The sequence below is a fragment of the Rhinolophus sinicus genome, linkage group LG16 (assembly GCF_036562045.2).
Source record: "Rhinolophus sinicus isolate RSC01 linkage group LG16, ASM3656204v1, whole genome shotgun sequence".
NCBI classification, from domain to species: domain Eukaryota; kingdom Metazoa; phylum Chordata; class Mammalia; order Chiroptera; family Rhinolophidae; genus Rhinolophus; species Rhinolophus sinicus.
Genome location: NC_133765.1, coordinates 18,002,014 through 18,017,040, shown reverse-complemented (window position 1 = coordinate 18,017,040; position 15,027 = coordinate 18,002,014). Strand labels below are relative to the sequence as shown.

At 49.2% G+C, this 15,027-nt stretch overlaps 1 protein-coding gene across 2 annotated transcripts in view; it reads right to left on the bottom strand.

Annotated features, from left to right (window-relative positions):
- Nucleotides 1-15,022, bottom strand: part of RSPH14 (radial spoke head 14 homolog) — a 76,784-nt gene extending 61,762 nt beyond the window's left edge. Inside the window, exons 1-5 of one of the 2 annotated variants that reach the window (XM_019710337.2) lie at nucleotides 14,932-15,022; nucleotides 11,552-11,695; nucleotides 10,120-10,377; nucleotides 9,008-9,110; nucleotides 5,416-5,534 (exon numbers count right to left, since the gene is read on the bottom strand). In XM_019710337.2, coding sequence (XP_019565896.2) covers nucleotides 5,416-5,534; nucleotides 9,008-9,110; nucleotides 10,120-10,318 — 421 coding nt within the window. In that variant the 5' untranslated portion in view covers nucleotides 10,319-10,377; nucleotides 11,552-11,695; nucleotides 14,932-15,022. Of the gene's footprint in view, nucleotides 1-5,415; nucleotides 5,535-9,007; nucleotides 9,111-10,119; nucleotides 10,378-11,551; nucleotides 11,919-14,931 lie in introns of those variants that run through there. The other variant, XM_074321412.1, reaches the window with a different exon arrangement.
- Between the last annotated feature and the right edge of the window lie 5 nt (nucleotides 15,023-15,027).

Here is a 15,027-nt window from a genome sequence, read left to right as displayed (position 1 = left end):
CCCTCCACCCTGAGGTGTCAAGGCCAGGAGGAGCAGGACGGGTGAGGAAACTGCTCTGGGCCACCTCACCGGCCGGAACTCTGCGCTGCAGAAAGGGAGGACACCCCGTTTTGCTTCTCCACCACTCAACCTAGACTTTCGCAACCGCTATGACTTCAGCTTTCCCCGGACACAGCCAACCCAATTTCTCTATATTCCGGATGGTATATAATTCCAGGGGTGTCCCCATGCACCTCAAAACTACCAGAATCAGACCTGCATCCAGACATCTCCCCCTGTGGCGTGCAGTCCCTTCCTAGCCCAGCCTGCTCCTTTCTGAGGCCAAGGAGCCAGTCTCCACAGGAGGCCCGAACATACGTATGGTCTCCCCGTATGGTCTCTGCCTCCCTTCCTCCATCGCTGGCTGGTTCTCTCCTCTGGGTGGGGAGGGCACCTTCCTCCACCCCCACATCACCCTCAAGCCCAGGCTGAACACAAGTGTCCCTGCAATGTCCTGCAGCTGAAGCCAGTGGCTCAGAGACCAGCACAGGGGCAGGGCCAGACTCCCAGGACTGAGGCCACCATCAGAGAGAGGGCCCAAGGGGGCCTGGACCATGGACAGGGGGGCTGGTAGAAGGACACTTCCGGGGACTCCAGGCTGTTCAGCTACAACCCAAATTCCAGTTACAGGAGAATCCTCAATGTCAGCATCGGGACTGAACACCTGCCCACAAAATGAGACCTGTTCCCAGACAGGGTAAGCAGAAGCAGGCGAGGAGACAACGTCCACCAGAATCACAGGTGGGCAGTCAGGGCCCGGCTAACAGAGAGCCTGGGCTGGCAGCCTCTGCGTGGCATTTGTCTTTGCAATCTTGGCTACTCCTTCCGGACGCAGCACCACCCTGGGGCTTGAGATCACAGCCGAGGCGCCAGGCCGACGTCAGTCCTGTGGCACCACCTGCTGGTTATTCGGGGGAACCACATAGCAAGGCAGAGCCGTCCGGGAACCAAGACTCGGAGGGGAAGACCTCCGTTCCCCACCAGGATACCCCAACAATTTGTCAAACAAACGAAGTGAGTGAGTGAGTGAAATTGCAGCAAGAAAACAATTGACAAGTGATCTTTTAAAATATGGCATAAACAACCAATGTGTGCTGAGCGCCAACCACATGCCAAGCACTCCACCAGGTTCAGAGGGCGACTTTTGGTGTCACAATGGATAGCAAACCCATACTAATGACCACGAGTACGAGAACTGGCCAAACCCCGAATGTAGACTATCCAGCAAAGCCACACAGGCGCCCAGGCTACTGACCTGTTGCTACCCATGCTCGGTGATGAAACTCAGACTCGGACAGGTTTGCTACTGCCCAAAGTCACACGCTGATAAGAGTGGAGTCACTGAAACAGATGCCCTTACCCCCCCACCCGAGACCCAGTAAGAACACCCCTAACGACACAGCCACACAGGCCAACACAGAATCCACGGCACTCAGAGCCCCCCGCCAGACAGACCTCCTGGGGCGCCCACCACACTGCATGTCTCCCTCCCTCCCTCCAGCTATCCCTCTTCACCTCCCCCACACACACTGCCACATGTCCCTCACCAGAGTGTCCCAGGCCTCCCTTCTGGGCATATCAGAGACAATGAGCAGTGCCCAGGAAATCCTGTGATGAAGGCTGAGGCTCACCACAGGGGCCCTAAAAGAAGCTTGGCAGAACCATCGCCCCCCTGTTCTATGATGCACCCAGAGCTTGTAGATTCCAGGAAATTTTGCAGGGAGGAAATGGAGGGAGTGGGATCTGTCCACCAGACCCCAGGTTACCATAGAGTTTTTATAATTAAGACAGGGTTGGCCTGGCAAGGGCTGGACAAGAAGACCTCAAAACAAAAACCTGCTCCAGGGACCATCACAAGCTAAATGTGAAATGCAAAACTCATACTTTTAGAAAAAATATGGCAGAATATCTTCATGATACAACGCCAAATTCTCTTAAACAGCACCCCCCAACACACACACACACACACACACACATTGGTGAAACTGACTATATTCAAATGAAAAATAGCTGGACAGATAGATGAGTAAACAAATAAAACAGTGAAAAGCCACACAACCAGCCCAGGAAATGGTATCGCCAATGTGTGTAACCAACCAAGTGTTGGAACGCAGAATAAATGAAACACCCTCAAATCAACAAGAAATGGCAGAAAGCAACTCAAGAGAACGGACTCAGACCCCCAGGACGCACTGGGCGGGACAGGAGGCTGAGGCGGCGCTGGGCAGAGGAAAGCTGTCCCCTGTCCCAGTCACAGACGACAACAAAGACACACAGCAGTGACTCAGCACAGCTCACAGCCAGGTTGCTGGACAGGACGCAGCTGGGTGGCTCGGGAAGCAAGTGCGATATTGGACCAAGCTGAAGGCCGGCAGGCTCCGTGCCCCATGACGCCCTCCTCCAGTGGAGGCCCTGGAGGGACTCCAGGAAAACCAGAGCAGAAATGCGCAGGAGCAGAAACAACCGCCATGCCCGTCAGCCGGCAGGGGCGACTGTATCATGTGGAAGGGCATGCCGCAGTTATCACAATGCACCAGAGCCCATGACACGACATGGGTCAATCTCAGAATTATAACATCCCATTTTTTTAAAAGAGCAAAGACACACAGTGAGCAAGATCCATTTACACAGAGTTTGAAAACACGCAAGGAAAGATCTATATCTAATTATATCTGTGGTAAAATATAGACAGGCATTGGGGATAGAGTCACCAAATTATTGGTGGCTCCAGGGAGGACAGGAGAAAGGGTGCTGGGTGCAGGAGGTTCCCAGGGGGCTTGGGCTGTATGACGTTTTTAAACAAGAATCTCAAGCACATGTGAAATATGGTCGAATGTTAAGATTTAGCAAAGCTGGGTGGTGGTAGCTGATGTTCACGATTGTCATCTCTCTACTTCTCTGAATCCTTGAAAGGTGCCTGCGTGGTGAGCACAGGGCTCGGTGCTGAGCTCTGGTCCTCCACAGACATCCTGTTTCCCCAGTGTCTCTCAGCCATGGCCACACAGGAGAATCAGCCGAGGGTCGTTTGAGAAAGGTATGTGCAGGGCCCACCCCCAGAGCCCCAGAGATGATTCTGCCAGCCAGGGATAGGGTGGGCTTTTTAAAAGCCACCAGGGAATCCTGCTGTCCGGCCTAGCATGTTCCCCAACACCCGGCACCCGCTCCCCAGGGCTCTGCTCCTTCGACCTGCCTCTCTGCACCTGATCCTGTCCTTGTCATCATTTCTCTCTGGGACCTTAATTTGGGGAGTGCTCACACCTGGCCATGAATGTTTACAGCAAGCACACTGGGGGGGGGGGGAATGCTGTTCTACATGCTTGGTGAATGTCTTCTCACTTGACCCTCGCTTCAGGCCTTGAGGCAGGTACTATCAGCCTTATTTTAGAGATCATGAGATAACCTGTCTAGGGGCACTCAGGGAACAAGAGGCAGGGCAGAGAGAACCCAGGTCTGTCTGACTACTGGGCCACAAAGCCTGTCTGTCTGCCTTAAGGCACCCCCTTTAGGGCTTGGTATCATGTCTCTTCGAATGCACTCCTCCTTTAAAATGCCCATGGCATCATGTGACAGCGCAATGCCAATCTGACACAAATCTCAACCCTCCAGCTGCAGTCAGCCGGTGGCTGGTACCCTGGACGCTTCATCTCATTGGGCTGGGGAGGGAGGGTACAGTGAGACAGGGTGGAGGACCTGTAGGGAAGGACTTTCCAATCCTTAGAAAACGGCGCTAGGGCACCTCACAAAAGACGCCATTTACAGGATTACAATAACCAGGGAAACACAAATTAAAAACAACTCACTTACCAAAATAACTAAGATAAAAAGACAGGCAAGATCAAGTGTGGGTGAGGACGTAGAGTGCCTGGAACGCTCATCCACGACTGGTGGGAGTGTACATTGGTATAACTATTTTCCAAAATCATTTGTAGTACCTTCTAAAGCTGGACATAAACTTGTCTTATGCCCAGCAATTCTCCTCCTAGGTATATCTCAAAAGAAAGTATACAATGTCCAAAGACACTTGTAAGAATGTTTATAGCCACTCTATTCTTGGTAGCCATACACTAGAAACAATTGGAATGTCTATCGGCAACAGTGGATAATAAACTCTATTACTTAGTGGATAAATAAACTGTAGTATACTCATATAATGTGAATATCACACTCCAGTGCAAATCAGCAGAAGTCAGTAATATGTAAACACATGTGGATCTCAGAGACAAAATGTTGAACAAAAGAAGCTAGAAACAAAATATTACATGCTGTACGAGGTCAGACAATTAAGTTTGCGAACTCATCCTAGAAAAAGTCCTACATATCTCATTGCTGAATATCACTACAGTCACCCTCGAAGTACTCCCCTTGGGAAGCTATGCACCGACGCCAGTGCCTAGTCCACCCTTCAAAGCAATTTTGGAACTCTTTTACTGGCATGGCCATAAGAGCTGTGTTATATTACCTTTGATGACCTGGATGTCATCAAAATGTCTTCAATATTTCCTTTATCTTCAGGTAAAGAAAGAAGTCATTGGGGGCCAGATCAGGTGAGTAGGGAGGGTGTTCCAATACAGTTATTTGTTCACTGGCTAAAAACTCCCTCACAGACAGTGCCGTGTGAGCTGGTGCATTGTCGTGATGCAAGAGCCATGAATTGGTGAAAAGTTCAGGTCGTTTCCGTCTAACGCAGCCTTTTCAGCACTTCTAAATAGTAAACTTGATTAACTATACAGTTGGTACAAATTCATGATGAATAATCCCTCTGACATCAAAAAAGCTTAGAAACAGTGATGCAACAAGTTCACGAACTTAATTGTCAGACCTCGTATGTTTCCACTTACGTGAAGTTTAAAAAGAGGCATAAACTAATCTATGGTTTTATAAATCAAAGATACTGTTTACCTTTGGGTGATGGGTGGTAACTGGTATGGGGCATGTGAGAAGTCTGGAGAGCTGGGGATATTCTACATATGTCCTTTTTTTAAAAAACAAAAACTTTTTATTTATTTAAGTGTGTTTTTCCAGGGCCCATCAGCTCCAAGTCAAGTAGCTGTTTCAATGTAGTTGTGGAGGCACAGCTCATAGTGGCCCATGTGGGGGTCGAACCGGCAGCCTTATTGTTAAGAGCGCTGCACTCTAACCAACTAAGCTGACCTGCCGCCCTACATGTCTTGATCTGGGTAATGGTTCTGCTGCATGTTCACTTAGTACAACTTAATCAAATGTTCATATATGATTGGTGCCTTTTAACACGTATGTTGTACCTTAATTAAAGCATAACTTTTTAAAAAATGTGCTCTAGACTGTAATCTGCACGCAGTACACACCTGAGCTGGAGAGGAGACGAAGGGGCCGCCCAAGTGCCCACTGCGAGCCTACCTGAAGGCAGCTGAGCCAGGTGCTTGAGTGCCAAGTGCAGGTTCTCCCGACAGGCTGTCTGGGGGTCGTTCAGCAGGAAGGACAGAGCAACGATGATGTCATGCTTCAAAAAGCCTTCTCTGGGGAAGAGAAGTCAGATTTAGACACAACTAAAACCAAGCCCGGAGAGGACCCAGGAAGAACTGAGAGTCCGTTGCCCACCCTCACCCCCTACCCGGGCTGGCTGGTGCAGACCACATCCCTCCGGCTACCTAAGAGAAGACAAAGGCCAGAGGTGAACCACATGTTTTGGAATCCGTCCAGGCCACGAGAGCAGAGTGGCTGGTGTGGTGGTAGAAAGAGTCACAGCTCTGCCCTTCCTAGCTAGGACTCTGATTTGAGTTCTTTGTGCCCTGGATCCTTCCTTTCACTCCTCTGAGCCTCAGTCCTATCATCTGTAAAATGGGACTGAGGCAGCAGAAGCTCGTAGCCAAACTCCCTTGAACTGACCTGACCAGCACTGATGCCCCAGGACAGTGAGCCACTCACTGCCCCTCCCTCTTCTCCCAGCTGAGTTGCCAGCTTGCTGGCAGCCAACTGCTGGCCTCCAAACCTATGTATGCCTGTTATGCTTGTTGTTATAATTATGTAAGTTAATGAAATATTAGGTAAGCCAATTAGAGGAAAGAAGAGGTTTTTTTTTCATTTCCTTATGAAAACCAAGTTGAATGCTTTGGGAAGACTCAAAAGCGAGTCTCTAAGAAAAGTGATGATTGAAAAAGACTATAGAAGATTTTTGCATGCAGATTACTTCATTAATGTCTGAGTTCTTGCTCTACGTGAAAAGAAACCAAAGCTGCAAATTAGATGATGTTACAGGTGTGGTTTAAGCAAAAAGATGATGGGAAACAACAACCAATGGGCCCATAGGCAGGAAAAAAGGCCTGGGTGGCACACAGGGATTGATGAGTGCCTAGTCATTTCTGTTTGGGGTTAAAATGAACTGCTTCAAGGGAACATACAATGTCTTTGATTCCCGGATTTTTAACCATTTCTTTCAATTAATCAGCTAACAGCTGGACCAAATGTCATCTGTCAAGAGGACTTCCTTGGTCACATGACTCAAGGCTGGGGTCAGGAATAAGTGAGAATTCAGTGTGTTGTGTGCACAACGCACAAGAAGTGCTCAACCAACTGTGTTTCTGCTGTGTTGGCCGGGACTTAGCCCCATGGCGAGTTCTGATTCGTTCTTGGAGAGGAAAATCACAGTGGGACACCCACGTTGTGGGGCCTTCCCTGCCCACATGGCCTGAGGGGTCTGAGCCTCTTTAGTCAGCGCCCAGTTGCCCCCTCCGTGTCATTCCTGCTTTGTAAATCTGCTGTTTGCCATCAGGGCATCTGCCCCACTCACCAGCAGGAGATCAAGAGGGGGCAGGGGGGGCCAGGCCACCTGGGAGGCCCTTATGTGTGGGGGCTGTCATATGCACGAATGTCTCAAGGCGACAAGATACCAAGCCCCAGGCTTCCACCCTCATCCCCCTGCCCATCGCAGTTAGTTGCTTAGAGCTTGATGGGCTCTGAGAGCTACTGGTGTTAGTTATATGATCACCGCTGGACCTGGGCAAACTTCAGAAGTTGTCCCTGGTTAGTTCTGGCCCTTTGTCCAATGTGGCAGCCGGAGTTTTGGACTCCTGGACCCTGGGCACCTGAGAGGCCTCACTCAGGTCAGTACGAGGGTTGGTAGAGAACACAGGAGTGCGTCACCAGGATACATAGGTCCTTGGTCAGTGACAGTTTCTTCAGCCACGTCCTGATAACGTGGCCACAGACGGGAGCCCTCCTCCCCCTGCCCCGACTTCTTAGTGCCGCTAAACAAACCCACCGTCACCCTCACTAAGCTGGTAGTTTCCTTCTAATCACCAAGTGCAAGCATTTCTCTCAGCGTCTGTCACCCCTCATCTAGATCAGGTCCAGAAAGAGAAAAGAGGAGCAGGAAGAATGAGAGACGCTTTGTTCCTCTGGCCCCTATTGGGCACAGTGAGACTCCACCAAGAGCCTTGCCAGGACACAGAGCAGGAAAGGGCGGAACCCCCTCATCCCCAGGGCTTGTGGCCACACCCACCACTCCATCCCCTGCACCAGTCTGCCCTTCTTGGTGTGTGTGAATTTGCAGCTTTCGTTTCTTTAAAGTGGAGCAAGGATTCAAAGACTAATGAATGAATCTGCATACAAAAATTTTCTAGAGACTTTTACAATCATCTCACTTTTTTTTAGAGAGACTCCCTTTCGAGTCTTCCTGTGGCACTACCTCGTCACACGCAGCCCATCCATAGCAGCTACACTCCACATGTGATCGGGCTGGCCACATCCCCTGCCAGGGACTCGAAGTTAGAACCCAGAGAGAAATCGGGGAGCTGGGAGGAGAAGGAGACTGGGAGCCGAGGTGCTATCTGGAGATGGCCTGAGCAGGCGAACGTGTGAGTTCAGAGGCCGTCTTCGGGAAGAGGGAGGCAGCCGTCCCGAGACAGGAGCGGACACCCAGGCCAACATGGGGTGGACATTTCCAAGGTGTCCCCAGGCTGGCTGAGCACTTCACATGCATTAACTCCGTTATTCCCTTCCCCATGAGCAGGTACACACGAAGACACTGAGGCACTGAATGTTTGGGGAAAGACAGGACTGAGAGATCTTCAGTTTTGTGAGACACCCTGACATCCCTGAAAGAACGAGAAGCATCTCTGAAGGGGCGTCTGTTGTTTACAAAACACACCCGCAGACAGAGAGCACCCTGCCACCATGATGTCATGATGTCATCTGTCAGTACTATTATTATCACTCTGCCTCCCCCCTCCTTGCTGGGCATGTGCACACTGGGCAGCGATCCCTGGCACGGCATAAGGGCTCTTTGTGATTTTTGGATCCGTTTTTAAGACAAAGTAAAACTAGTAATCCCAGATCAAGAGGGTGAACTGAGCTAATGTGGGAAAGCACCTCTGACCCCACCACACACACACACACACACACACACACACACACACACACACACACACCTAACCAAAATGCTAGATGAACTGCTTTAAAAAAAAAAAAAAAAAGTGAAATTCAATACTGTGCTTACACAGGAAAGGGACAGTTCCAGATGCTGGAAACCTAGAAGAACCATGAGCACGGTTGGAGCCACCAGCCCAGATCAGGTGCGCACTTTGAGGCTGGTATCTTAACATTTGTGTGGGAATGAACAGGAGCCAAAGCCATAGGCCCTGTAGGAGTCGGGGAGAGGGCACTGGGGTCCCCACAAAGAGCCAAGAAAAGGTTAAAATATCACAGGTAAAAGCTAAATTGTTGTGGGGCCTGAACTTTCTTTCCACTTTCGAAGAGGGAAGCTCAGAGCTGGAAACTCACAGAAAAGCTGGTCTAGAACAGAGGGCCACATTAGGCCCCCACAGAGGCAAGTAAAACCACTCCAGAGACCTATTCTGGCCAAAAAGAAATCCAGCCAAAGAACTGTGCTACAGACAAAAATCAGAGTCCTCAAGGTCATGCAAGGGCATGCCACCTAGGGGTGTGGTGTGGCTCCAAAGCCTGACATTGGTTTCCAGAGACAGCTGCCCACCTGCCCACGTTATGGGTCGCCATGATGTACAGCACCTCGGTGGCCTTGATCCGAACCATGTCGTCAGCATCCTTCAGCAAAGCTTTCAGGCTTTCCAAGCAGCCTGCAAAGCAGAAAAACCTTTGTATATTTACCAGTCTCAGAAATCAACTAACCTACAAGTCAACGGGTGAACCAGCATCAGGCAACAAGAGGTTCTGCTGCTTTGCGGAGCGGCGGAAACTTTATGGTTAGGAAGTATTTCAGAGTCACTGCAGGGGTCTTTCTGTGCTCACACCCAGGGAACGTTTCACCTAACACCCTTCTTACACTTCCTAATAGTGCCTTCTCTCACAGTCCACCATGGGGTTGAGAAAATGGGCTTTTCATTTGGAGAGACCAAGGATCCAATTCCAACCCTGTCCCCAAATAGTCACGTACCCTCGAATGGGCTACATTTAGGAATGCCAGATTGAGCAAATAAAATTCCTGCTTTACTGATTGATTGGGACACCTTAGCCTCACATCCCTTCTCTGAGTCTCAGATTTCTTACCTGCTGGTTGAGGATTCTCCTTCCCTCCCAGGGCAGGTGTTATGAGGACTAATATAACATGGACACAGCAAGTGGGGCGGTGCTGGGCCAGACTGAAGCTCATTAAATAGCAACCCTTATTACTGAAGCTCCACCCAGTGTCCAAGGCCATGCCAGGACCATCGCTGCCTCTGGAATTAAACCAGCCCTTCAGCTAAGGCTGGAGGGAGAAGTGATAATACATCCATCATGTACCTGATCTGAGAAAGGTGTGACCTCAACTCTTATGTTGGTAATTAGGAGAGTGGGAAACAAGGGACAGGGGTCCCAGATACATATTGGTTTCAGTAGGGTGCCTATCTTTCGTGACAGCCTTGTGGATGAAACAGATAAACTGGGCTATTCATGAATTTGGGGCCACTCGGTTGAGTCAAAGCAGAGGGGTCTGGTTTGTGGCTTTGGGTCAGCCGCTGGGGGTGTCCCGAAAAGACTGACTGACCAGCTGGGAGGGATGTTGTGAAGGGGCCAGGTCACCTCAGCTCCTCCCACCTCGAGCCATCCAGACCCCAGTCGTGGTCACCTGGGTTGTGACATTCTCACCTATGTCGATGGCAACGTAGACATGCTCGGGGTCATGCATGAGGTCACACAAAGCCATGAGAGCTTTCTGCCTTGTCAGCAGGTCCAATGACTGCAGCTCCTTGTTCAGCTTGGGCAGAGCCCGGCAGCCATAGGCGATGGCAGCCTGGGTGGGGTTGATGTCAGGGGGAAGGTACATAGAGATCCGGGCCTGGGCCATCTTTCCACGCCTGCAGAGGGTGACTCTCTAGCTTTCAAAACGAAGCTCTATAGAAACCACTGATTAAAAGAACCCAAAAAAAGTTGTCGTTATTATTACTGTGGTTTAGAAGCTACTTCTCATTTGATCCTCAAAAAGGTAAGCGCAGCCAGGTGGATATTTATACATCCATTTTACAGATGAGCAAACTAAGGCTGAGAGTAATGAATGGATCTGCTCAAGGTCACAGTGAAGGGAAGCAGCAGTCCAAGCTGCAAACTCCAGAGTTCTCTCATACTTAACAACAGAAGAAACCACTCACACTTTACAGGCTGGGCCTTTGGTCAAAGGCACCAAAGAGATAAACACTAATATGGTCACTACGTTTAGTGTTTCGCTTGTGCCAGCTGGTATCTAAATCAACTACCCCAGAAGAAGGGGACTTGTATTATCCACATTTTACAAAGGAGGAAGTTGAGGTTTAAGGACGAGGATCTTGCTGGAGGTAACAGAACTGGTAAGGCTAGGAGCTGATGTTCAAATCCGGGTCCAGCTCCTTCACCCATCAGGGACCCATATTCAGATGCTCTGACAATCCACACAAAAAAAGGAATTAAGATTAAAGAGTGAATTATTTGTATTACACACACACACACACACACACACACACACACACTTTGAGCAACTATAGGCAGTGTGTAGCTTAGTAGTTAAGAACGGGCTCCAGACCCAAATCATGGGTGACCCTTGACAAGTTATTAGTACTTCCTCTATCTGTGTCTTTCTATTGCTGCAAAGGCAGGTGATAAAAGCACTTCCTTCCCTCTCTCCCAGAGTTGTGCATATTAACTAATACTCATGAGCCTGGCACACAAGGGATCCAGATATATTGGCTGTGGTAATTATGGTGGCCGTTGTTACTGTCGCATTTAGTGGCAGTCACAGGCCCCCAGCCCCATAGGAATCGACTCCAGTAAAACAGGTGAGCCACACTCTGATTCCAGGCACCAGGTGTCAAGGGGAGGAGGAAACTAGGCTGGGAGAGACGTGGCCATTTCCCATCTGGGCTCCCCTCGCAGGTGCCGATGGGCCCTGAGGGGAGAGGCCTGCCTTCCTGTACGGGGCACGGCCTGCGGGAGTCCGGCCAAAGATGAGAGAGCCTTGGGGTGTGAGGAAGCCACCCCGTGTGAGCCGGACTGGTGTGGTCTGGGGGGCCCCCTTTCCCGGACCCCTGTCCGGCCACCGACCGCTCACCTGCCTTAGCGTGTGCGGTCCCCGTAGCGCACGCCCGTTGCCAGGCGACCCAGTTGCCAGGCGACTCCGGCGGCGTCCCAAGCTCCGCGCTCTGCAAACTTGGCGCCCACCGCGCAAGCGCGAATAGCTCCAGGCTAGGGCCGGCTGTAAAGTGGGGACAATGATACTTTACAGGGTTACTGTGAGGAACAAAGGCAGCTCAGCTTTGTTCATGTATGCCTTTGTCTGTACTGAACACTTTGCGTGCCTTTAATCCTAAGAGTAACCCCGTGAGTTGATAACATTATCCAGTTCACAGACAGGAAACTCAAAGAGATTGAGTAGCTTCCCCCAGATCACAGGCCTGCCTGATCCCTGGTCTGCCTAGCCCTGGTCCATGCTCCTTGCTTTTCAGGCTGACTGTCTGGTAATGACACAGATCGCTGTAGTGGACCCAACACACTGCTGACTGGAGCAATTGTGCTTGAAAGCAAGCCAGACCCAGTCATCACATGCATAAAACCCTCCATGGCTCCTCACTGGTCTCAGGACAGAGTCCAAATTTCTAGTCTGCCACTCAAGGCCCTGGGTGATGGTCTCCTCCCGCTGTGCTGGACTCACTACCCCAAACAGACAACTCTTTCCTGCAGCCTGGGCTGCTTGTAACACTAACCACCTCTTTGTTCTTCAGGACACAACTTGGTGGACACTTCCTCCATGAAGCCTATCTTCTCCCCAGCTGCAAGTTAGTAAGTGATCCCATAGCTTAATTATTCTATTGGCATACTTCCCTCCCCTAATTCTCTATTTACTTCTCAGTTTCTTCCTGCCTACTCCAAACTCCCTGAAGGTGGAGGCCATCTCAGTCTTGTTTACTTGCCTCTCTGACGCCAGGAATACACCAAGAGGTATTCAGTAAGTGTAGAAAAAATGAGTGAGTAATGGACTTGAATCAAGCTTTATACTAATCTGCAAGGCACTTTCACATCTTGTGTGATCCTCACAACAAACTCTTGAAGTAGATAGTTAGGTCCATTTTATAGCTGAGTTAGTTGAGGCATAGGAGGAGGTGGAGCAATTCACATTAAGTTCATCCCCTAGGCCTGAGCCCTTAGCAGTGTAACTCACTAACAAAGGCACCAAGCATCAGTCTCTAGCACATTTAGCTTTGAAATGAAGATAACTGACTCAGATCTGTGTGTCGAGAATCCCATATGTGGTATGGAGATCTGGCCCCTACTGCTGTCCTTCAAAGGACCAAATCATGAAGGGTCTCTATAACCCTGAGCATCCTTGCTTTTTAAGGAAGGTGGTATGGAGAACACTGGGCTGCAAGTCAGGAAATCTGGGGTCCAATTCTGGTTCTAACTCACTAGGCAAATCATTTTGATTGTGTGAGCCTTAGTTTCCTTATCTGTGCAATCAGGGAGCTGAATTAAATAGATTCTCAAAACTGAGAACCTGGGGCCTCTCAGAATCTGGGTACACAGTCTTTGTTTTTTTTAATTGTCCTTCAATTTTATTATTTTTCAATCTCCTTTTGATCTTTTAAAATATACATATAATGAGCTATATAGCATATATATTAATTTGTGAAACATAAAAATATAATAACCGCCTGTGAACTCACCACCAGAATATTATCAATGCCTGTCTCCTCTTCCCCGTTCCCAGATCCCATCCTCCTCTCCAAAGCTAACTACTGTCTCATTATTTTGTTAGCACACAGTCTTACAAGCGCCTCTGGAGGCCATCTAGCTCCACATGCCTCACTCTCCAAACAGAAACTAGTTCACGGGAGCTCAGTGACTCTGGTCAGCTTTTAAACAGCCATTAATTACAGCAATTAATTTTGTAGCATGAGCTCTAGAAGCCAGGCATATGATATTCAGGCACCATTAGATTCAGAACAATGCAGATTAAGGTCCCTAAATGGTAAACATGTCGATCTCTTGCCTCTGCAGGGTGCTGGACTCCAATCAAATGCCAGTGCTATAGCAAGAGCTCTTATGCCATGATTACAGACAAGAGGCGCCTGCAGGAAAGACTCAAAGGAGGGAAACACTCCAAAACACATCAGAGCTGACCTGGAAGGGCCAGAGATGGGGGATGTCATTGTATTCTGGGTTACAAATTATTTCTTTTCATTTGCGTTATTTACTGAATAGGCAATATGTAGATATAGAGGAAAATCCAAAAAGTAAGAAAGTAAAATGTCTCCTTTGGTACCCCGGCAACAGGTTGTCCCCACCCGTGGCCACCACTGGCAACTTTCCAGAGATAGGCTCAACTTACACAACTAAATATGATTTGTTTACTTTTTAGTGTTGTGGCAGCATACTTCAAATACTGTGCTTTACCTTCTTTTTCAAATTTAATATTCGTTCACTCACTTAACATTCACTAATGTCTGCTTTGTGCAGGTACTATTTAGCCAATGTGAAACACTGATGACTAAACACAGAAATCCCTTGCTCTCACTGCTCTCAGTGGAGGGAGATACACAATTACAATAAACAATAAGCTATATAATATGTTAGAAAATAGTAAGTGCCTGGGAGAAATAGAGCAGAATAAGGAGTTGGGAGGATGCTGTAATTGTAAAGAGGGTGCTCAGGGGAGGCCTCATCTGGAGAGAGCAACGTGAATACCTGAGGAAAGAGCATTCCAGACGCAGGGAACAGCCAGTGCAAATCCCCCAGTGCCTGGCCTGTTGGAGGAACAGCAAGGAGACCACTGGAGCAAGTGTGGGATGAGATGGGGGAGGACGGTAATCAGTAGGAAATGACTTAAGAGAGGAAACGGGGCCAGGGCAAATGACGGGGGCCTCTTGGGCCATTGTAAAGATTTTATTAATCTGAGAAAGATAAGACATTGGAGGGTCTGGAGCGGAGGATTGACGTGATCCGATCTGTGTTTTAACAGGCGATCCTGTTGAACTGGGAATAGTATAGGGGCAAGGGTGGAAACAGGGAGACCAGTTAAGGGGAGAGAAGATGATGGCTTGGAAGTGGGAGGCAAATAGAGGATACTGGGCAAATTTTCAGAGTAGAACCTACGGAATTTACTGATAGATCAAATATGGGATATGAGAGAAAAATGTCAAGAGATCTTCAAGATCCTTACATACTGATATTTAACAAGAAATACGAAATATTTAGATACCCAGAAAAAAATCATATTTAATATATTATGAAAGTAAATATTTAAACGCTCCACATAATCCCTACCAGTTTGAGCCATCCCCCCCTTCCGACTATGGTGACTATCAGGAAGATCCGCCCAGTGGGCGAGTCTCTCTCCACTATCAGCTCTGCCCAGACCCCGCCCCTGGAGCCCAGGCTCCACCCCAGCCGGCCTGACCTCGCCTACATTCCCCAATCTGGCCCCGCCTTCGTTACCAATGGTGATCGCCGGAGCGCGGGCCGCGTGCAGGCAGCAACCCAGTCAGGCGCCCGCGTCTCCCTCGAGACTCTGATTGCTATGGTGACCGCTCT